The sequence below is a fragment of the Melozone crissalis genome, unplaced genomic scaffold, assembly GCF_028551555.1.
Source record: "Melozone crissalis strain CALT ecotype California unplaced genomic scaffold, PUWL_Pcris_2 ptg000017l_1, whole genome shotgun sequence".
Lineage (NCBI taxonomy): Eukaryota > Metazoa > Chordata > Aves > Passeriformes > Passerellidae > Melozone > Melozone crissalis.
The window spans coordinates 8,872,470-8,896,211 of record NW_026535795.1 but is presented as its reverse complement, the minus strand read 5'-3'; the positions used below and the strand labels follow the sequence as shown (position 1 = coordinate 8,896,211).

At 50.4% G+C, this 23,742-nt stretch overlaps 1 protein-coding gene across 1 annotated transcript; it reads left to right on the top strand.

Annotated features, from left to right (window-relative positions):
* The first annotated feature begins 3,929 nt into the window (after positions 1-3,929).
* LOC128936007 (adenosine deaminase-like) lies at positions 3,930-21,770 on the top strand. Its single transcript, XM_054274664.1, has 11 exons — positions 3,930-3,978; positions 11,161-11,222; positions 14,353-14,475; positions 14,581-14,724; positions 15,499-15,614; positions 17,865-17,989; positions 19,565-19,636; positions 19,861-19,962; positions 20,673-20,740; positions 21,140-21,269; positions 21,669-21,770. The coding sequence occupies exons 1-11, from the start codon at positions 3,943-3,945 to the stop codon at positions 21,768-21,770; spliced, it is 1,080 nt and encodes a 359-aa protein (XP_054130639.1). The 5' UTR covers positions 3,930-3,942.
* The last annotated feature ends 1,972 nt before the right edge of the window (positions 21,771-23,742 follow it).

Genomic DNA, 23,742 nt, shown 5'->3' with positions numbered 1-23,742 from the left:
AGAGGGGAAATGAAGTCCCTTGGGGCAGCAGGGTGGATCCTCAGCAGGGTTTTTGCCCTTCCCACTGAGCACAGAGTCCCGTGGTCCCCAGCAGGAGCCAAAGGGGACACAGCTGAGTTCCCACCAGTGACCCCAGTGATGGCTCACCCTGGGGCAGAGCTTCTCCCTGCCCTGCAGGGAAGCTGCAGAAATTAGATGGGAATTGCTGAGATAAGTTAAGGCTTTGCTTCAAAAACAAAAACTTTGCAGAAGCAATGGATGTTTGGGCTGAGAATGTCTTGTCTGGCAAAGTTGACCAATACAGCATTATGTCTTGTTTATACATGACAGTGGCATTTACACTCATAGAATTAATGAATCTAAACACATTTTCTTCAATTAACCCCTTAGAATGGGCTGCAGTGAGATACTGGTATCTGGTAAGAAAAATAAAAAGAAAACAAACCTAAAATAAAAAAAACCCCAACAAACTAACAAAAAACTCCAAACCAAAATAGAAAAGTGCCTTTTTTAAGATCTAGGCCCAGCATAAACATACTTCTTATTATTTTTGGAAAGCTGTTTGCAGGTGTCAGCAGCCCTGACACACAGCTGGTATTAACTTCTGGGGGCAAGAGAAAGAGAACAGGTTTAAATATAGCTCCTGGGAAATAAGCATTGGAATAACTTCCAAGATCAGTTTTACCCTACTTTGCTGCCTGGAATTTTCCCTAAAAATGCAAAAGATAAACAGTTAACCTCAGGGACCAGACACATGTGCAGAGGAGCAATTGCTTTCCTCCAGGATGGCCCCAGAGCATCCTTGTGCTTGTCCAGACAAACCTTGTGACTCTCTGGTTTCCAAAGTGGGAATTCACCATTAAAAGACAGATTTGAGGACTGTGGCTGTAGAGAGATGTGGTGCTCTCCTAGGGAAACACAGATTTAATGCCAGCAGCCCAGCAGCTATTGCAGCCGCTGGGTTAAGCCAGAGGTAAAGATGGATAAAGTGGATCAGGGTCAGGTCAATTAAAATCAGCCCAAGCCGTGTTTCTAAGGCTCTGCAGCACACTTGTGTCCAATGAATGCACTGTGCTGACACTCCTGGAAAGAGCTGAGTCTGCAGCACACATGTATTTGCTAAGCAGGAAAAAAACCCATCAAAAACCCCTTACTGCACCATTCCCAGTCCATGGGGCCAGTTCAGCTCCATTTGCCTTTTTCTGACCTTTGCTATCAACTCTCCTCCCAGCAGAAAATTACAAATTACCCACAGGCTATTTTTTTTTTACCTTGTAATTTCCTCTAATCTCAAATAAATGCTCTAATTGACCTCTGTCCTCCCAGTGTACATGGCACACTGAGCAGGGCTGTGCCCACAAAAGATCCTTGTAAAGCACTGTCTATTTCCATCATTGTTTATTTATTGTTTTCATTAAATACAATAAATTGCCATTTATTGTGTTTATTTATTGTTGTAATTGCTTTGAACCAGAAGTCAGACGTCAAATATGCTGTGAGTCATTATCTAGGCAAAATAGATGTTTTTCAGGTGGCTGATAAAAAAAGCCCATGATATGCAGGTGAAATGGTCCATGGGAGCCAGAGCTCTCCTTGCCCAGAGGCAGTTTCACACCCAGTGGCTGATTTGTACCCTGCCTGGACCATTTTGTTTGTGCCCCAAACATCCAGAGATGGGAGGAGTGTGTTTTCCAAATTCAGCACTTTAAAAGCTTTGGGAGCTTGAAATTATTTAAAAATATTTAATATAATATTAATAAAATATTTAATATCTTTAATATATCATACACTAAATATATTTTTATATTTATATATATATAATTTATATTATTAAATAGATTTAACATTTAAAATATTTAATATATATCTGCTGTTTATTCCTGCTCGTTTTCCATAAGCCTGGTCAGTGCTGCTCCATCCCTTGGCCTTCTGAAAGCCTGAGTGCTGCTGGCCCCACACTTGGCAGCAGCCAATGATTACTTTTCCCTGCCAGTCACTATTTTGTGAAGAACATTTTTGCCTGTTAGCTGTGACTGATGTGCTTTGTCTGTGCAGCATGGATGCAGTCAGGGCACCCCTGAAAGGTTGTATTTAATAAAAGAGAACATGGTGATGAAGCTTCCACATCAGCCAAGCCCTGGGCTATTCCCACAGGCTGCACTGCAGTGCACATACCCAAATAACCTTGGGATTTGAGCTGAAAAACCACTGTTTTCTCAATGCCTACTTGGCTTTGGGGCAGAAATTCCATCACTGCTCTCATGGCAAAGCTAGGGAGGAGTGACAAGGGAGGCTGGTGACATTTCCCTGTGGAGAGGGAGCCTGTGGCATGTCCTGCACTCGCTGAGCAGTGCCAGCAGCAGCTTGCAGCCCCCTGTGACAGCCCAGGGCTGGAGGAGCACCCAGCCTTGCCCATCCCCACGAGCAGAGCTCTGTGCAGCTAATCCCCTGCTGCCAGCTTCCACAAACAGTGTCCATCTGGAGTGAAAACAGCTGGGGAGGGAGATGAAGAAACTTTATTTTGCAACCATTTGTGGTAGTGTTCACAACCACAGCCTCAAGCGCTTTCTCTGCTTACGCACCAGAGCAAATAACAATAGTATTTTCCATTGATATAGTGACTTTTGTCTCCAAGGCTCTCTGCAGGCCCAGCCTGTGGTCTGGGCATGGCCTCACCTGGGCAGGTGAACTCCTGTCATGAAGAACTGAACTGTGGTGCTTGTCTCTGCAGTGATTTTGGAAATACCAGCTGCCTGCTCAGTGCCTCCTGGGAATCTTAGAGCTCATCTCACCCAGGGCTGCACATGGGCCCCAGGGGTGTTCCCCAAGGCTCAATCTAGGGAAGGTTCCATTTGGCAAATTTGCCTTTAGCTAGATGGGCACACTGGGTCTGGAGTGAGTGGACTCTGCTCTTCCCAGAATCAGAGAATCCATGCAGAGAGGAGCAGGGAGGGCTACTCTGAAAGCCTCTTTTTCTGGAGATACTTAAAGTCAACCTGGACACGGCCCTGTGCAACCTGCTCTAGGTGAAATTGTATTAGCAGGGAGGCTGGACTAAATGATCTCCACCGTTCCCAACCATTCTGTGATTCTGTGGCTTTTTGCCTCACTGTCTTAAAAGATGTGGGCTGCCATGTGCATCACCCACGGGAGAGGAAAGCAGGAGGCAGAGGAGCACCGTAAAACATGGCTGGGTCACTGAAAATAAGAAATGGAAAGCTAAGTGTGAGTTTGCAGGAGCTGCAAGTAGATGTGGTGGACCAAACTCCATCAGACAAAATAAAGTGAGTCACTAAGCAGCAGGTTTGAGAGCAGGAAAGGTTAAAACAAACATTGTTGAATTGGCTTCTGATTGAAATCAAAGCTGGTGATTGCTTTCCTGTTCTTCAGGCCAAGATATCACTTTTTTTTTCATGTCCCATTTTCTGCCACTGTTATCGTTGGATCAGCAGGTCCGTCCGGGCCCTCAGCTCCTGAAGGAAACAAAAGTGGGATTGCAGGAAGGGTGGGTTTAGATTAAACGTGAGGTAGAAATTCCTCCCTGTGAGAACGGTGAGGGTGGCACAGCTTGCCCAGAGAAGCTGTGGCTGCCCCTGGATCACCGGCAGTGTCCAAGGCCGGGCTGGACGGGGCTCGGAGCAGCCTGGGATAGCGGCAGGTGTCCCTGCCATGGCACGGAGAGGAAGGGGATGCACCCCAGCGTGCCCGCTCACCCGAAGCGCTCTGTCGCCGTGTGCCTGCCCCGGGCCCGGCCATGGCAGGGGGGAGGAAGGGAAGGCACCCAGCGTGCCCGCTCACCCGAAGCGCTCCGTCGCCCTGTGCCTGCCCCGGGCCCGGCGTGCGCGGGGCGGGCCGGGGCGGGGCTGGCGGGGCCGGGCCAGCGGGGCGGGCGCGGAGCGGGGGCGGCGGCAGAGCGGCGGCAGCGGCGGCGGCAGCGGCAGCATGGAGCGAGCACGGGGAATCTTCGGGGGACCCAAGGTGGGCTGGCGGCGCTGCCGGAGATGCAGGGCCGAGAAAGGGGCGTGCACCGGCACCGAGGCGCTGCGAACGGGAGCGAACGCGGCGCGCCCGGGGTGAGGTGCCGTGCCCGGGGTTGAGGTGCCGTGCCCTGTGGTGCCGTGCCCGGTTCGGAGGTGCCGCGGTCCGGCCATGCACCGGAGCCGGGCGGGCGCTCCTGCTCCCCGCAGCCCGGGGCTGCCCCGGCCGGAGCTGCAGCACGGCCGAGCCCTCGCTGGGGAGGTGTCCCGGGACAGCGCTAGCAGCCCCCGCTGTCACCTCGCGGTCCCAGAAGGGCGCTGCACTGTCCCGGCCCGGTGCTCCCCTTAGGGACGGGCACGGGCGGTCCCGGTGCTCCCCTCAGGGACGGGCACGGGCCATGCCGGTGCTCCCCTCAGGGACGGGCACGGCCGGCCCGGGGCTTTCCCCTCAGGGACGGGCGCGGGCCATCCCGGTGCTCTCCCCTCAGGGACGGGCACGGGCCATCCCGGTGCTCCCCACAGGGACGGGCACGGCCGGCCCGGTGTCCCGCACATCCCGCCGCCGGGGCGATGCGGGTCAGGCTCATCCCGGCACCCGGTCGGGGACACGGCTCCGCCGGGCTGGGGATGCACAGGTGGCCCGGCTGGGGAAGGGGAGGCTCTGAAGGGCCCTGCGTCCCAACCGCTATCGTAGCCTGCTAAAACAGATGTTTTGTCTTTTTTTCTCTTGTGTCTTTTATTTTGTTTTGGGGGTTGGTTTGCGTGTGCTTTTTTTGTTCTTTTTTTCTTTTTTTTTTTTTTTTTTGTGGTTTCATTGGTTTTTTTCTCTTACACATTTAGTTCAGTTATTCCTCAGATACCCATGGCACCACTTTGGAGCACTCTCTGACAGCAGGCACCAGTCTTTCACTCTCTCCATGCCTTGTGTACTACATCTCTAGTAGGATCATATGGTAATGTTTTTATTATCCAGATTGTAACCTAGAGGACTAGAGGAGGAAGACGATGAAAGAGCTGTGGTTAGCAATAGTCCTGTATCTGATGGAAGAGCACTGCCTGTGCTGCAGGATGGCTCAGCCATCACGCTGTGGTCTGGGTAAGGTGCTGTACCTGGTGTGCCAGGCTGGGCTCTTGTGGGAAAGTAGGAGTCAAGGCAGAGGAGACCAAGAAAAGTGATGTGGGAGTTGTGGTGCTGCTCTGAGAGAACGTGAGTGGTGGCAACTGCTTGTGGCTTTTCTAGAGAAGAAGATTGTCTCTAAAACCACAAAAGGATGGGGGGTTTTGCTGCTGTTTGCATCCTTTCCCACTCTGTTTATCTCTCAGCTGAGTTTGCACCAGGAAAGTCTCACATACTTGGAAAGGGCAGTGTGCACAGGTCTGATTCATTTTTCATTCTATCACTATGGTTCCCTTTCCAGGAAGCTGATCTGTGCAGTAGCAGGCAAACCTTGATACCAAAATCCAGGGAGCATTGGCAGCTGCTGATGGCTAAAGCCTTTTTAAGTGCAGTTCAGTTTTGGGAGATGGTGGTGCTTCATCAGCTCCACTAAGAAAAAAGGCTGTTGATTCACCCTGGTGATTTTAAACTTTTGGTTAAGACAAGTAACTTAAGTTCTTCTTTCATTTGTGCTTCTACTTTCCCAGTGTATGGGAGACTGGAATACCAAAGAGAAAGACCTAGGAAAAACTGCAGGGTTTGACTGCTAAGATCAGGCTTCTGTTGTCTGGCTATTGGCAATTATGGGACTGGTTTTCCTGACTCAGGCAGTCCCTTTCAGTCCTGTGAACCTGCTAAGTCAGGCTTGGGTGAAAAAAATGGGCCTGAAGTCAGTTAATGAGCTCTATTCATTCCTCTGGATGCTCTGCCATTGGGAACGATCAGTTTTGTGTTTTAGAGATGTTTCTAGCAACTGGAGCAGCTTCTGCCCCAGCTGAATGTGGGGCTGGGGCTGCCTCTGTGTTTTTCAGGAACTCGCTGACTCCCAGGGGCGGCAGTGATGAACAGGGAGCTGTGGCAGGACAACTTTGAACCCTGCTTATCTCAGGCCATAAAAGAACAGAGAAGTTTGATGTTCCTTTGATGTCAGCCATCACCCTTTCTGTCCCACAGCCAGAGCAGAGACCGTGTCCTTGCTCACTGCCCTCTTCTTGTAGGCCAGCCCCAGCTTGGGGGCTTCGGGACGTGTGGCTGTCTTCTCCTGCAGCTCCATGTGCCATGCTGTGGAGAGCAGAATGGGAACAGGGCTTTCTGGGGTCAGGCCCACTCTCTCCAGGGACTGGTGTAGCTCATTTATAAAATAATCATCAGGTGACATGGGGGAGCTTTTCTGTGAGGCACACTGTGTGTGTCAGCCTCTCACAGAAGAGTGGCTGCGGGCTCAGTCTGGGTGGTACCAAAGGTGCCTGTGCTGGCTGTACCCAGGGGGTTTGGGTTGGGATGTCCTGCCCCACTCCCTGTGGCCCTGCAGACTCTCCCTGCCCATCAGGGGACTGCAGGTCCACGATGGTGTGTGGAGGATGATGTTAGATTTGTCTCCTCCACCTCTTGTGCCCAGTCTGAGCCCTGACTTGGCGTGGTCAGAGCCTGGTGCTGCTGAGACTGCCCTGAGCTCGAGCCAGGCTTACACAGTGCTGCCTTGTGTGCTCAGTGCTTTACCAGTGTGGCACAGGGACGCTCTTGGATAACCATCCCAGATCCAGGTGGCAGTAAAAGGTTGTCTTGGTGCTGCACTAAGTGCCAGGACTCTGCTTTACTCTTTGTTTTGCTCTGAAGGGGTGCTGTGCTCCAGCCAGGGGTGGGGGTGAGCTCTGTGGTGGGTCGGTGGGCACACGGCCCTGCCACCCCATGGAACCATCACCTGTAATGGCACACAGCCACCATCACCTATTAATGTCACCAGGAGTCTCCCACTGAGGTCAGTGATGTAGTTGGTGCCAGGCTGCTCAGCACTGGAGCATCCTCCTCTTCCTCAGCCACCAAACCCATAAATCATTGTCCAGATGCATAGAAAGCACAAATATTTCCTCCAGGGGAGCTCTGTGGGGCTTGTAGTCTCCCATGTTCCTCTTGTAAAGGCTCACCCTTTCCAGCAGGTGACATCTCCCAGGTGCATTTGTGATGTGTTCAGGTTTGAGGATAATGCTGTGCTACTTCCACTTCACAACCCTCTTGAGCCACTCTCACCTCTTGCTTCTAAATGAGCATTTGAGATGAATTTAGGATGAGGAACTCTTTTTTCCTAACAGCACATTTCCTTAAAACCAGACTTGTTTTTTCCAGTGATTTGTCATGCTTATCAAATAATTGACAAATTAGAGCTGTAATTAGCCTGGTTTTCAGCCACTGAGATTAATAGAATGAGCCTAAATCACCATCTTTCAAGAGGCTGATAAATAATCCTGGGCAAAGTCACTGTGAAGGGTTTTAAAGTGATGCAGCTTTATCAGCAGCCTGATTATCTATTAACGTCTGCTGCAAACCTCACAATAAAAGGGGAGGACTGAATTTGGTCATTGTATATATTTTTAAAAAGACCCTAACAACCCCCTAGTACAGAAAATCCTTCAAGTGCCTTAGCTTGAATGGCTCTTTTTATGCCATATAATGGGCAAGCTGAGCAGGTAACTGCTCTGCCATGGTCCACTGATCAAACCATAATAGAGAAATTGTGTTGGGTCGACTGTGGATAAAAATACTTTGAATGTTTGGTTAACTTTTTCCCCTTAATTTCACTAAAATGAAAATAATCACACTTGATCTTGGAATGGAACGTACTTATATGTGTACCTTCATTTTGTGTTTGAATTTATTTTTGAAGCTTATTTCATCTCAAAGAAAACATTACAATATTTTCAGAGAAGTCAAGCCAGAGCCCTTAACACTTCTCCTTTTTAAAAATCTGAACCAACTTGCTGATATCTGCACTAATGAGTCATGTGCCATGGTTGAGCTAAATTTTTTTTTTTGCATAAAAGTGGAAATGGCTGGGTTTGCTCTGATGGCCTTGCTGGGGACTGTCTGTGCTGAGGAACACACAATGTACAGACTTTTGAACGTTCTTTGAACCCATGCCTCTGGCTTCCAACAAGTCTGGAGTGAAACTAAAAGCTTTATTGCATTACACTCTGGGTTTTTGATGTGCTGGTGGGAGGTCAGTGGAGGTGCAGGAAGGACTGAAGGGTTCCTGCACAAAGCTGGTCCTGAGGGTCCTCCCTGTACCTGGGAGAAGAACAAAGCTGCTTCCTCAGGAAAGCACTGGAGAGTTCTGCTGCTCTCTTGTTCTTCATCAGAGCAGGTGGTACCACATCCAGCTGGGCTGATAAGGGAAGTTATCAATCTGCTCTGGAGGGTGGCATTCCTGCCCACGGCAAGGAGGGCTGGGGCTGAATGACCTTTAAGTTCCTTTCCAACCCAAACCTATCTGTGATTCTATGATCAGTGATCGTGGGATGGCTGAAGGCTCCTGCCCAGTGCTGGTGCACCCTGTGGTGCTGTTCAGATCCTTCACCAGCTGTTGAGATCCCAATACAATGTGTGTGCTCGTGCTTTCTCTACAAATAAATCGGAAGGTTTGGGGTGGGAGAGCACATGCACATGGAGCTGTGTACTGAGGAACAGAGAGCTCTGGAAGGAGCACTGGGCTCCTGCATTCACCTGATTTCTGCTTGCTCAGGCATCGTCCCCTGGAGCCACAGCTCAGAGAAAACTCTTTCATCCTTATCTGGGTACTTTCTTTGGCTTAAGGCAAGGTCGTGTCACCCGTTTGTATGTGGAAAAGACTTGTGCCTTGTTTACCCGAAACAAACACAGCAGGAAGAGAGCTGCAATGTAATCTGCAGGGAGCAGCCTCCCACGGACCTGGAAACCCTCAGGGATTGTGAGCAAGGTGCCCAGGGCAGATGAGCTGCTGGGTTTTGCCTCTGCTGATTGCATCTTTATCTGGAGGCCTGTAGGCACTTCCATCTGCTCTTGGATGTCCTTTGGCCATCTACACAGCATAGGAGAGTTCAAACTCTGCTCTCAAGCACTGGTCTGGCAGAAAGCCAAAACTTCTTGGGTTGAACAGCATTGAACAAGGGTTTCTTAGGACACAGACCCCAAAAAAAAGGCTGGCAGGGGACAAAGAGCCTGTTGCTGGTATTGGAGAGGCACTTGCTGCTTTACAAGCATGGCACCTGCAGAAGAGGCAGGAGGAGGTGACTTACATAGGTGAAGGTGCCATGGAATCTGCTTTCTCACTGATGGGAATGTCATGTTGGGATGTTCTTGCAGGAAACACTTGAAAAGTGTTTGATGGAAAAGACCTCAACAGGTTCAGGTTGCTTTGATTTTAAATCCAATGTGAGGAAATTTCAAGCCTGTAACTCCATCAGAAAGACTTGAGGGCTGTTGAATACCTCAAGGAGTGGATCTTGCATGGTTTTGAAATAAGAATTGGAGCTCAAGAGTGGAAAACATGCCAGGCATCTACATCTGGCAATGCAGACCATGTTTGTATGCTGTTATTTTATTTGCTGCTTTGCAGGACACTTAGTCCTCATAAGCAGGATTGCATAACTCAAGGAGAGGCGAAAGATCAGGTTTTGCCCTTCTAAAAATCTTCCTCTGTGTAGGTTGAGCTGGTATCTTGAGGGTAGGAGCAGTGGCAGGGGTGTGTTTTTACAATCTGCTGTCAGTGGTGGCTGTGGGTGTATCCCTGACCCTGGACCAGCTGATTGCCACCAGCAGTTTGATCCATGCTCAGCCTGCCCCAGCTGCGTTTTGCACCCAGCAGTGTTTGGGTGGCAGCTTGGTGGCCGTCATGAGGGGGTGGCCTGAGCCCCAGCCCTGTCCCAGCCCTGCCTTTTGCAGCAGGAGCGGCCAGTGGGAGCCCTGGCAGTGAGGCAGGCGCTGTGCCTGCAGGGCAGGTGTGCAGGGTGTGTGTGGGCATGGAGTGAGCTCCTGGGCACCCGTGCAGCCGCAGAGATGGGCACTGCCAGCCCTGTGCCAGGAGCTCACCTCACCTGCTCCTGGGCACTGGCAGGCACTGCTTACTCAGTTTTCTCCCAGCTCCTTGGTAGTTATTGTTTGATATCTGCCCTGACACCAGAGGGTTTGTGGGTTGGAATTAGTAACCCTGGGTAGGTCAGTTATCCATGCAAATATCCAGTCCTCTTCTGAGTCCTACTCCTTTCTTACCCTTGGCACCTGCAGCTCTCATCTATGCAGGAAAATGCATGGGTGTTATAACTAAATGTCCATGAAGTTATAACTAGAAAGAACCTTGTGTATTAAGTTTCTAATCTACAGTTTCATTTAAAAATACAGTAAAATCAAATATGTAGTTTCTAGGCTATTCTGTTACTTAAAAGAAAACAGTTCTGGAAAGATGGATATCTAGCTGAAACATTTTACAGCTAATATTTTCCTTCCCAGTTCGACTTCCAAATCACATTTGTCATGTTCCTCTGAAAGCCCCAGCTGGCTAATGGGAAAAGCTTGCTTTTGCTTTTCTGGCTCTCCTTCTCCAAAATTCAAAGTTTCAACAATAATGGGGAAATAGGGCTTCAGAGTGAAAAGACATGAGTTACTGTACTATTTTTAATGGGTAAAAATTTAAGTGTGTTATTTTGAAACCTTGTTGGCTCTATAGGGCAACTTCTTCTTGTTATTATTATTCTTATTGTTATTACTATTATTATTTTATGGCACCTTTTGCCATGGGACTGACCCGTTGTGTAGGATTAGAGAGCCTGTAAGCCCTGATAATACCATGTAACTAACAACCCATCAGGAGCTGACTCTTGGAACTGAGGTCAAAGTTTTCATGTAATGACTCTTAGCAAATTAATTAGGGTTTGGCTTCCTGTGATTTCAGGGAGGAAGTGTGCTGGAAAGTCAAGGTGTCTGGAGTTTGCTTTTTTCACTCCTCCTGAACTCTAAATAAGGATAGGGCAGTTCCTCAAAATTACTGTAAATAGGATAAATTTCTAAAGTTTCATTAAATGTGTGAGCTGCAGCAAAATACTTAGACAATACATAGATACTGAAAAATAAATTTCATAATGATTATATTTAAAAAATGTTGATGTGTCATGACTTTGTCCCTGTCTTGGGTACAGTTATACCCATTTGAGCACCAGTTACTTCTGTCTGAATTATTGTTGCAGCTCAAGAGTGCCTGACCCATTTCTCCCATTGCAGGTGGAGCTTCACGTCCACCTGGATGGAGCCATCAGACCAGAGACCATCCTGTACTTTGGCAAGTGAGTTGTGGGGGGAGATCAGCTCTGGGAGCTGCAGTGCAAAGGCATCCTCCCTTCTGCTGCTGCTGTCTGTGACAGAGGAGCTCCTGAGGCAGCAAACCTGGCTGCTGCTGCTTCTGGCTCTGCCCAGACCTGCCCAGTGTGAGGGCACTGAGCACACCCCAAAAGATAGGGGGGCTTCCCAGGCAGCAGGAATGGGACTGAGGTGGGTTCGGGAGCTGGGCAAGCTCAGAGGAGCACTATGAGAGAAGTGCAGAAGATGTCTCATAAAGAGCTGCCTGCCTTTGAAATGTACCCATGACAGCAGAGGTGCTGCAGTCTCATTTCTTTTTCCACATTCCTCCTCACAAGGCCAAGTGGAATGGCAGCAGGCTGGGAGTGTTGTGTTGGTGGTGGTGCTGCTGCTACATGGTTTGGGAGGAAAAGCCAGCTTGGGTGGCCTTGCCTGCCCTGCTGCCATGGGCATTTGAATCCCAGGCTGTGTGCCTGGTGCAGCAAGCAGGGAGTCTCACTGGTGTGGGGCTGGCCCAGGGAAGCACCTGGCAGGGGTTCAGAGAGAGGTTGTTTCCCTGACAGAGCCCACGTGCATCTTCCTTCAGTGTGGGTTGTGTGGGAAGCACGGGGTGAATGATTAACCTGTGCCAGGGCCTGGCTCCACATTTGTAGGCAAAACAAACAAGATTTCCTCCAGCTGTCACTGATACCCTCACACCAAGAAGGTGGCAATGGTAAGGATTTCAGTAAATGGCTCTTAGGCACAGCTCTGGTATTTTGGGGAGGAAGTCAGTTCTGGTACTTTGGGGAGGAGGATGGGAAGTTGTTCTAGCATCCTGTGAGCCCAGCAGCTTGCAAGGCAGTGCAGTCCTAGGGAGGACTGTTCTTTCTGCAGCCCTGGCCATACTTTTTGCTGCACTGTCAGAGAAAGGAGTGTGGGTCAGGGCTGTCCATCCCATTTGCTTGCTGGATGCTGGCATGGTGAGCTCAGGGTTCCTGCTGCTGGGCTGCAGGGCTGGAATGCAGCTCCAAGTGAACAGGAGAGCTGGTGCTGACTCCCTGGGGCTGTGCTGGGTCCCTCTGCCTGCAAACAGAAAATGCCAGCGTAGTGCCCTAGGGGAATTGCAGGAGCCCTGACACCCAGGAGGCACTGGCTGTCTGGGGATCCTGTGCCAGGATCCTTTCTTAGGGCAGAAACCTTCATTGCCTGAGCGTGTGCTGAGCTCCCTCTTATTTTTAAACAGCCCTGGCACCCCCTGAGCTGCCAGCCCTGGGGTGGAGCAAGGCTGTGCTATTCATGGGCTCTGAAACTTGCACTCACACACAAACCTCTGGGGCAGTGCAGAAGGCTGTAGGGGACTGACTGCCTTCATAACCTCAGCCTGGGTAGGAAATGCTGCTTGTGGTCTATTTTTAAAGGTAAAGAGCTGGACATAATTTTGCTGGGTGGTGTTTGACCGTGTAGACAGAAGCCCAAGCTGCTGGGATGCACAGGCCCCCATGGGCAGTGCACTGCTGAACTGAGCTGTTTCTAGAAACCTTGTCTCCAATTCTGTCAGGTCTGGGTCAGCCTTTGCATCATTCCTGCTCAGCCAGAGGGCTCAGAGGTGTGACAGACCCCTCGTGGGGCCTGGGTGTCCCCAGGAGAGGTGCCCTTTCTGTGGTGGCACGGTGTGCACGGTGCTGCCCGTGGCTGGAGGGAGCTCTGGGCAGGACACCGAGGTGGCAGTGAGGACAAACACGTTCCCCTCTGGCCAGTTTGCTGCAAGAAGGATCCCACCTACAAGGAGGGGCAGCAGCAGCCCCAAAAGCCACACTGGCATGATGCACCAGGTCTCCCCATGCAGAGGCGTGGTTCCAGCGTGGATCATCCCAAAGCACTGCCACTGGTGCCTGCAGGAAGGCACTGCCTCAGCAAGCACATGGAGCAGGTCAGGGAGGTGGCTTTGCTGTAGGAAACTTTGCTGGGGCAGGTGGAGGAAGGTGCAGGTCGGCTCCTGGAGCAGAGACTGAGGTGTGAGTGCCATGGAAAGGGCAAGGCAGGGAGGAAAACCGATGCCTTGGCAGCAGTGAGTGTTCCCTGCAACTTAATCTGTGCAGATTGCATGTGAGGGCTGAGCATGGGGCTGCTTTCCTTGCTGCCTGAGTGGGGCAGGAGCAATGTTTTCCAAGGCCAGGAGCAGGGTCCTTTGGACTGTGTCCCTGCATGGCTCATGGGGATGGCTGCTGGCAGGGCAGCACTGCAGCTGGCTCTGGTGTTTTGTCTCTATTAGCAGAGCTCTCCCATCAGTCAGCTGTAATTCATTGTGGCAGGAAAGGGGATTAAAAACGAATGTCTGGTTATTATTCCAAATTTGTTTTGGCTTGTGCAGGGTACCAGAGGGTGCGGGGATGGCAAAGCTTGCCCAGAGAGCTGCAGCACCCTTGGCTGGCAGCTCCCTGCTGTATCTCAGCTGTCCCCTCACCAGGAACACCTTCACCCACTCAGAATTCCAGCTGCTCCTGGGAAAGGTGGCTCTTCCCTCTTGGAAGCATTTACGTGGGGATTAGTGTGTGTGCCCCTTCAGTGAGAGCAGTTGTTGCCCTTTGTTCCTGTGTGGGAGCTGTTCCTGTCACTGGAGATGCCACCAGGATGCTGGGCTCAGGAAGCAGCTCCCTCTCAGGAGCTGCTGGCACTAAACCCATGGGCCACAACACTTCTGCCTGTGTGATCCCAGGCCCTGGAGCATCTCCTTGATTTTTTAATCCTTTGAGCCTGCATGAATGGAAATTAACTCTTCTGAAGAATTTTGACAATTCTGCTGCGAGGTCTAGGAGGTGCCAAGAAATAATCCAGAGCCCCTTTAGATGAACTCCTTCTTAAGCTTAAAATGTGCCGTGGCTGTGTTCCTGCTGGGTCAGCCTGGGCTTGTATTTGGGTTTGTTTGTGCTTTGCCTGTGTTTTGGATTGCCTTCCTCTCTGCTGATGTTCAGGGCTCCATCCGTGAGGAGCTTTTGGAAGGACAGGGTGTGCTGGATCTTTCCTGTGAGGAGATGATGGTTGATGCTGCCAGCTTTGGATGCAGTTGGTGTGTACAATGGGCTGATTAAAAATGGGATAACCTTCCCTGTCAGTAACATGTGGCTTTGTTTCCAGGAAAAGAGGAATCCCTCTCCCTGGGAACACTGTTGAGGAGCTCCTGAAGTATGTGAGCTATGACACACCACTGTCACTCCCCCAGTTTCTAGAGAAATTTAATTACTACATGCCTGCCATTGCGTAAGTACCCTGCTTTCTGCTTTTCCCCCCTCAACCCCTGTCAGGATCAGCCTTGGAGGTGCCCTGTGGGCCCTGAGGGTGACAGTGGCACTGCCATCCCTGCAGGGGTGACCGTGAGGCAGTGAGGAGAATTGCCTACGAGTTTGTGGAGACCAAAGCCAAGGAAGGAGTTGCCTATGTGGAGGTTCGGTACAGCCCTCACTTCCTGGCCAACTCTGGTGTGGATCCCATCCCCTGGGGACAAGCTGAGTGAGTGATCCTGGGGAGCTGGGAGCTGCTGGGTGGGCATGGAGAAGGCATCCCCATGCCAGTCAGCCACTGTGCCTTCAAAGGCTGCTGTAGCAAACCTCCTTTCTCCTCCATGCAGTGAGAGCCAGCATGCCTCCACCTCTCTCTCCCATCAACTGGGTTTTTCACCTTGAACACCTCTGTGTGCTGCAGTGTTTTAATGTCCCTTGCTCTGGGCACTGAGTTCTGCACTCAACTTTCAGGCTGAAGGCCTTCCCTGTGAGAGGGAAAGGAATGTGCCCATAGGGACTGCCTGACACAGAATGGAGTTTGAGCTGGCAGAGGTGGTGGCTGGTGTTGGAGGGGGCTGCTGCTCTGATCCCTTCCTCTCATGACATCTCCTCTGTGGTATGTGCCTCTCATTAAATCAGTGCTGGGCTCTGGGGCCCCTGCAGAGTGTGCTGTGGTGGGTGCAGAGCCCTGGGCTTGCAGAGAATTGTGTGCCCCAATGAGATGCTCTGGCAAGGAGGGGATTGCTCTGCTCAGGCAGGATGGACACCCAGTTCCCCAAGGCCTTTCTAAATCTTGGTGTCATCTGTGCCTGCTGCAGTGGCCCAGGGGTTACACCTGTACCAGGTAAATGTGGCTGTGGCAGGGCTGTAAAAGGGCTCTGGGTGATCTCCCTGGGCAAGTGGAACCTGGGGCAGCCTGTCCTGCTGTGGGGCTGCTGGGCTGGACCTGCCTGCCTCCCTGGCAAGTGTGTGGCCTCTTGCTGATGGCTTTTCTTCCCTGCAGGGGGGACCTCACTCCAGATGAAGTGGTTCAGCTCGTTAATCAGGGACTGAAGGATGGAGAGAGGGATTTCCACATCAAAGCCAGGTCTATTCTATGCTGCATGCGCCATATGCCAAGTAATGTATTGCAGCTGCCCTGCTGCTCTGCTCCCTTCCCTGAGGGGTGGGGGGATGTCCCTGGGGCTGGGGCCCTGCAGGATGTGGGGAGAGCCCCAGTCTGTGGGGCTGGTGCAGCACCAGTCAGTGCTGGGGGTCTCTGGGGGTCTCTGCTCCTTCACTGTAGGGCAAAGCTCTGCTGGATGCAGGAGTGGGGGTCTGTGGGTACAACCAGTATCTGAACTGGATGTGCCTTGCTAGAGGGACAAAAGGGGCTCCTCTGTGCTCTCCTGGGGCAGCTGTGGTCTCTGCTCCCTGCCCAAAGGCCAGAGCTCACCTTGGGCCACTAGATGCCATTGGCACAGTGAGCACTTTCATCTGCCATGAGTGGCTGGAGGTCTGAGAGAAAATGGTCGTGGGAGGTGGAGCAGGCAGCACATCTCACATTCCCTGCTCATGGTCCTACTGCACGATGCTCTTTCCTTAGCCTGGTCATGGGGCAGCCAGAGAATCCACTGGCACAGCCAGTCTCTGCTGGCTAAACTGAAAACACAAGTCAGATACACTTAAGCACGTATATAAAATGGTTTTTTTAAAAATCAGCAGTTCTGACAAAAAGCTTTGTTGGTAACAGGTGCTGTGACCCAGAACAGGAAGAAAACCAATTACAAGCATTTCAATGGGCTGCTGAGTTTCACAAGCATCTTCCTCTAGGGAAGGATGCAGCCAGAGAGAGGCTGTGTGACAGCAGGTGTTTTATGTGAAGGTTTTATTTTGAGTATCTTCATATCTCACACCAGTTTTAGGTAGGCTTTGTAGGGTAGATGGTGGAAAGATTTTTCCTAGTGAGTACATGATTAAATTGTATCTAGAAATGTCAAAAATTATATTCTTGGGAGCTGGTAGAATCTTGGTAGATTTGAAAGTGGGGTTTTCTTTTTTTTTTTTCCTACTTGCACAGTCAACGCAAAACATTACTTTGAAAACTTGATCCTTATATTTCTGGTTTCTAGGGGAAGAAAATGTTTTCCTTTGTAGAAATAGGAGAGCTGTCAGGCACTGGCACAGTGATCTGCAGGTACAGTCCCTGCCAGTGCACAAGTGGTAAAGGCAGGAGGTGCCAGGAGCACCCAAGGGTGTGTGCAGCCTGCACTGCCCTGCAGGAGGGATTGCTGCTGCAACCAGCAGAGGTGGCATTCTCATACCTGTGTCCCAGCTGATACCCAGATCCAATGGTGTGCTTGATAAAAGTCTTTAGCAGTGCATTCAGGATGTGCTGCACAGTGAAAAGCCACCCTGTAATTAATGAACTGATGAGAGAAAGGCAGAGATACCAGCCAGAACTGACTCATATTAAACTTGTTAATAAAATAATGACTCTAACCAAGAAAGTTGGAAAACGGTGGGAAAAGTAGATGATGAAGTTGCACACATCATCCTGATGTGTTCATATGATTTGGGGATTTTCTGTACACAGCAGGTGCCTGCCAATTATTAACACAATTGTTTCTCTCTGTTTCTTGGTCTTTCTGCTAGGGTTAAGTGCTATGTGAGCTGGTAGATGCAGTTTCTTTCTCAGAGGATATCTGTCCTGATCACAGAGAGCTCTCAAGCAGTTGTTGGCCACTTGTTAGTCTCTTTGTCCCTGCTGGCAAATAGATAAAATTTCAGCTCCTTCCTATCAGGAGTAGAATCCTTGGGAGAGTCAAGGATGCACCGGGGCAGGGATGGCTGCAGCACAGGGCCCCCCGGAGACCCCTCCCAGCCCAATCTCCTCCCTGGCACAGCTCATCTGGTGGGGCAGTTCCTGCCTTTACCCTCACCCTGCCCAGCCAGGGAGGGGATGAGAGCTCAGGAGTTGGGGGATTTCTCCAACACATCATGTTACAGCCCCAGGGCAGTGCAGTTCATCTTAACCTCCAGCAACTGCAGCAGTCACCACTGCTTGGAAGATTTTTAATTAATTTTTTTCCCCTGCTTGAAGTGAGCAGAAAAACATGATGGGAGCAGTTTAATAGCTGGTGAATGCATTTAATTTCCCTTTCACTGACAACAGACTGATCAGTTGACAGCTTTTATCTGCCTGAAGATCAGAGAGATGACAGACCTTCCTAGGAGTTTGCTAGCTTTCTTTTTGAGCATCAAATTTTGGGAAAGACTAAAGAAAATAGCTCTTGCCCTCTAGTTATAGAACCAGGATTTGTTTAGAAAGATGCTGAAGGGCTGACCCTATGAATGCTTCCTCCTGAATGCTGCTGCTGCCTCTCCCAGGCTGGTCTCCAGAGGTGGTGGAGCTCTGCAAGAAGTACCAGAATGACTCTGTGGTGGGTGTTGACCTGGCTGGAGATGAGACCCTGAAGGTGGAAGATTATGCTGAGCATAAGAAGGCTTATGAGGTTTGTGGAATAAGATTTTAAAAAGAAATTACTAGAAGAATATATATTGAGGGGGTGTGGGTGAAGGGATGCTTTTCAAACTGTAAAACAGCTGGGACAGCTTAAAAATTCATTGCAGCTATTAAAAACATTCAGTTAAATAGAAAAAGCATTTGTTTATATTTCCTAAGTGATTAATGGCAGGCATCATTGCTAAAACATGGCCTCAAAGCTGGGGCTTGGCACTCTGTGAGTGTGACATGAGTTCCATGGAGCCCAAAGCAACCCCCACCCCTCTGCTGTTGGCTCCTGGGGCTTGGTGAAACCACAGCCAGGGGTGGAAGAGACTGGCCTTTCCAGTCTGGCAGAAATGACTGAGGAGCAGAGCAGAAACTGCACATTTGCAGGGCTTTTATCTGATCATCTCAAGTGCAAACACTGGAATGGCTTCAGGAGCCTGATCCCAGGCTCTCCCCAAACCTCAGCCTTTGCAGTGGCTCCAAGGGAAGGGAAAGCCTCTCTGCTCTTGGCTGGTGGGAGTTTGGGGTTGTCTGTCCCCACCATCAGTGGGGAGGAGGCTGTGCACCATCACTGACAGAAAGGTTGGTGGTTTGCAAGCATTGCTCAGGTCTGAAAGGACTTGGGGCTTCCTTGGGGTCTTTACCCATCAGTGGGAGCTGATACAGGGCTGCCCTGCTGTGCTGAGTGAACAGGGTGGATGTAGACAATGACACAGGAGCAGGGCTTCATTAACTGATGGGAAGGCAGCCTCATCCTGCGCTGGTGAGCCAGCAGTACCAGGTCCAGCCTCCTCTGTCTGAAGGATGCCTCTTGTCTCTGTGTCAGGGGCTCACTCAGGCTCTGAGATGCTGAAGCAACCTCTCCTCCCATCCCTATTAAGTAACAGCAAAACACTCCTGAGTGCAAAGCCCTGAAGGAATGTCTGTGAACAACATGTGCTGCAAGATGGGGCTTGCAGCCTGTCTGCTGCTGCCAGCTGGGTGGCCCTTCTCCAGCAGAGCAGGAGCCAGGCTTCCCTCCAGGCTCCATGGCTTCCCAAAGGCCAGGTGACCTGTGACCCCCAGACAAAGAAATTATCTGGGTGATGATGGAGCTGAACCCAAAGCTGGACTCACAGGGTCCTTAGGGTTGGGCTGCCTCCACCTCCAGCCCCTCACAGTGTCAGAGCATTTCTTCATCTCTGCCCTGGGGTGCTTCTACACCCTCACACATGGCTGCAGCTAGCCAAAAATGTAGAAGTTCCATAGCATGGAACTGCTGCAAGTTTCATGCAGAAAGACTGGTGGGTGGAGGAAGAGGAGCTCAGAGCTTGCTGCTGTCTGGAGAGGAGGCAGTGGTGAACTCAGCCAGGGTTAAAAGCCCGTGAAGAGCCTGGCTGGGCTCCAGTGGAAGATAACCAGGATTTTTAAGTGTCTCTGTGTGTGACATACAGAGCTCTTGCAGCCCTTGGAGCGCAAGGCTCGTGATCTGTGGGCTCTTGGCACAGGAGCCTTGCAGTGAGAGCAGTGCCAGCCCCAGAGCTGGCTGTCCTTGCTGCAGGGATGGCACAGGAGGATGTTGTCCCTTGTTTTGCAGGAAGCTGAGAGGTGTGGGATCCATCGCACCGTCCATGCTGGGGAGGCTGGCCCGGCTGCCATGGTCAAGGAGGTATGAGGAGCTCCTGCCTCAGGGCACAGAGGCATCCATGTTGTCCCCAAATCCATAGCAGAGGGAACCCTGGGGACATGGGCACAGATCTGACCCGATGGCTGGAAAGGGACATGCCAGGGGCCAGCTCGGTGGTGTGGCTGTACCTGCAGTGGGATGGGGGCTCTGGGCAGGCAGGGCTGAGCTGTGCCTGAGGCTCTGAGTGCTTCTCCTGTGCTCTCTAGGCAGTTTATGTCCTGAAGACCGAGCGTGTTGGCCATGGGTACCATGTCCTGGAGGACCCTGAGCTCTACAAGCAGCTGCTGAAAACAAAGATGCATTTTGAGGTAAGGATGTGCCATGGGACTGTGACAGCCAGGGAGATGCTGAGAGGAAAACAAGCACTCACTCAGGCTGTTCTACAGCCAGAGACAAGACCTGACACCCAGGTGCTGACCATGTGTACAGTGATGTTGTGTTTATGCCCAAAGCTGCACAGGAAAAATGCTGGGGACAAATCTGTGTGTCTGCTGGGAGCACTGGTGTGCGCAGCAGCTTGTGGGAGGGATGCAGCAGAGAGAATGGATCCTTGTGTGGCCATGGATGAATTCTGGAGGGGTTATTCACTGATTTATACACCTCAAGCCTGAAGGCTCATCCTTCCACAAATCAGGCTGCTGTACCAGAACAAGTCAGGTTAGTGGGTAGGAATGCCTGGGAGTTACAGTGCACGTAAGGAATTCTTTTGCTTTTCCCCAGAACGGGGATATCCACTAATAGAGGGAATACGTACTTAATGCAGGTGGTTTTGTAGCTGTGATTGGCACAGGGCTGGTGACTGACTGGCCATGGGGAACATCCCACAGCCCTGTCACAGTGCTGTGGGCTCCTTGCATCCCTGTCCTGGGACACACAATGGTCTGTCAGAGCAGTGCTGAGGGGCAGCTGTGAACAAAGCTCTGATCTGGTTTTACCAGTGCTGAGCTATCTGTGTCCACAGCTGGGGTTCAGATGCATGTGGTTGATTCTGGTTTTCCTGCTCAACTCTCCCAAACAGGTCTGTCCTTGGTCCAGTTATCTCACTGGGGCATGTCCTCCGGACTTCACCAAACACCCTGTAATACAGTAAGACTTCTCAATTATGTGAAATCTCAAATAACCAGGATTGGGGTTGTTACAGCTGCTTTATTGCTTTACATAGCTCAGGCACAGTGTCCTAATTATGTAGGACAATGTGGCACATCCATGTACCTTGGCACAGGGGAGCCTGGTGCAGCTGGAGGGGTGTGGGGGTCCCTTGGGGATGCTCCCCTGTCTCTCCTGCCCTGCTCTGAGCTATGGGGCATGAGAAGCTACAGCCCAGCCACTCCTGGCAGGTCAGTGCAGAGCCATGAGGGGACAAGCTGAGCCCTGTGCTTTTCTCCAGGAGTCCCAAAGTCTTTGCTTTTGCTGCATTTCACCCTGAGAAGTGCACAGTATCACAGCCAGTGCTCTGCCCACCAGTTCAACCTGATTTCCTTGCAGATTTAAGAAGGATCGTGCCAACTATTCTCTAAACACAGATGACCCCCTGATCTTCAACTCCACCCTTGACAAGGACTATGGCATTGTGAAGAAACACATGGGATTCACTGAAGAGGAGTTCAAGAGAGTTGTAAGTCAGCCTTGGCTGGGTGCTCTGCTGGTGTGTCAGTGCAGCCCAGAACAACCTGCTGGTTTTATTTATAAGCTGAAGAGTTTTTAATGGGAAGCAGAAAATTCCGCTCTGGCCTTGTAAGCAGGAAGGTAGGACCAGGCTCAAAGTACATCTCCCAAAAATTCCAGAGTATTTAAAGGCCTTTGCTTTGTGCTGGTCTCATTTCTCCTGGGACTGCTGCTAGTGGTGGGCCAGAGCAGTTGGCATCAAATAAGGCCATGGCAATGAATCTGAGAGTGGAAACTTTACGCCCTCCCTTGCCTGTTGCTGCTCAGAGCCAGGTGCTGGGATGTGCACAGCTGTGTGTTCATGTCTGATGTGTCCTAATGCCCCTGTGTTCCCCCTCTGCCTCCTCAGAACATCAATGCAGCCCAGTCCAGCTTCTTACCCGAGAAGGAAAAGCAGGAGCTGCTCAGCAAGCTTCATGAAGCCTATGGGATGGTGCCCAATGCATCCTGACCTGTCCCTGGAGCCAGCCTGGAGTGGGGCCCCTCTGCACAAGAGCCTGGCTCTCCTGTGTGCCAGTGGGAGCACTGGCAGGGGGTGCCCAGAGCCAGCCTCTGTTGCTGGCAGCCCTGTGCTGACCCTCACAGTGCCCATCAGAATCAGACCATCAATCACACACACCTACCTGTAGCCCACAGTGTCTCCTGAATGGATCTCCAGCTTCCTGTCCTGCTGCTGTGCGAGCAGACTGGTTCTGCCTGCTGGCCTGCCTCCCTTCTCCATCTGCTGGGCTTTCTGTGCTGCAAATGCAAACAGAACAAACTCCCTTAGGGGTTTTTCTCTTCCCTCTTTCCCTGTTTTACCTGTCCTGTCCCACTGATCTGCCTGGCCCTTGCCTCAGTGCTGAAATATCCACTTTGAGCTCTGGCTGTGGCCTGGCTTAATTCACCTTTCCAGGGCAGAGGCGTGCTAGTGCTGGCAGCCCTTTCAGACACAGAGGCTTTATTCTTGTCCCTGTGGCTGGGAGGGCCTGGTCTCAGTTCTATTTACCCAGGGTTAGTCTTGTACTAACAAGACTGGAACAAGAACAAGCTGCAAGCTGCCGCCCCTGCCAGTGCACAAGTCCAAAGGGCATTTAATACAAAATACAATTTTGTTTTGCATCCATTCTTGCAGAGAACTCCCATGTATCAGGCCTGCCAATGTCACTGCTGCAGAGTGCACACCTTGGGCTCAGGCCCCAGCTGTGCTCACAGCTGGCCATGACCATGCTTGCACATGCAGGCGAAGTTGGGACATAATTTTACCACTTCAGGCCAAAATCTGCCTTCTGGGATCTTCCCCACTTTTTTTGTCTTGGAGAACTCCTGTGAACTGCAGTTGATCTTCCTCTTACGTTTGTTTAGGTCTTGGAAAAAACATGATTGATTGCCTGGTTTAACAATTCTGCCCTCTTTCTGATTTGACTCAATCATTAGGCACTCTAAAGGCTGAATAAGTAAATTAACTTGGACCCAATGTCACACATTGACTCGGGTCCTGTTACAGCGCCTGAGTGGGTCGCTGCTGGTGAGAGAGAGACGGTGAATCTTGTTGCTTGATCAGAAGGCTGGATTTATTGATATATGATATAAAATACATTATGACTATACTAAATAGAATAAAGAGAGAAGTTGCAGATGCTGCTAAGCTAAGAATAGAAAGGAAAGAATCTCAAACAAAGTTGTGTCCAGGGACTCAGTTCCCTAGCTTGCACTGATGATTGGCCCTTAATTATAAACATGCACATGAGACCAATGACAGAGGCCCCTGTTGCATTCCACAGCAGCTGATAACAACTGTTTACATTCATCTTCTGGGGCCTCTGGCCTCCCAGAAAATGCAGAAATCTGAAAGAAAGGATTTCTGTGAAAAAATGTCTGCGACATCTCACCTTTCTAAATTGTATAAAATAAAAAAAAATGCTGATGTGGAATGAACAGGAAATTTCTTCACCTGTAAAATATACAATACTAACAAATCACTAAAAACAATCCTACAATCTAAGAAAATGCAAAAAACAATGCAAAGAGAATTCAAGTCCATGCAGCTGAGTTTCAGGAACAGTCCATCAGCTGAAGTTGTTTCTTTTGGACATCTGAGAGTCCTTTTTGGTCCTGAAAACAAACTTGCTGCAAAAGAGTTCCATCAATAGTTATCAAAAAACCATTGACAGTCATAACACAATTTCAAACAATTTGAACAACTTTGGAATGTCCTTTTCTGGCCCTTCAGTGCTTCAGTGCTTCAGAGCCGCTGCCCGCTATTTTCAATCTTTTTTATTTAATTTTAAATTTTTTTTTTTTTTTTTTTTTTTTTTTTTTTTTTTTTTTTTTTTTTTTTTTTTTTTTTGATCGAGAAGCAAAAGAGCAGAAGCCGAGCAGAGCAGTGCCAGAGAAGGAAAGGCCCTGGGGGCCCTGGCCCATGCTGGACCAGGAACCCCAAA

Excerpts from the sequence above, each read along its gene's own strand:
- LOC128936007 (XM_054274664.1), top strand. The coding sequence starts at position 3,943 with ATGGAGCGAGCACGGGGAATCTTCGGGGGACCCAAG. Across the intron at positions 14,725-15,498 it reads ATCCCCTGGGGACAAGCTGA|GGGGGACCTCACTCCAGATG; the intron begins GTGAGTGATCCT and ends TCTTCCCTGCAG. Across the intron at positions 19,637-19,860 it reads CGGCTGCCATGGTCAAGGAG|GCAGTTTATGTCCTGAAGAC; the intron begins GTATGAGGAGCT and ends TGTGCTCTCTAG.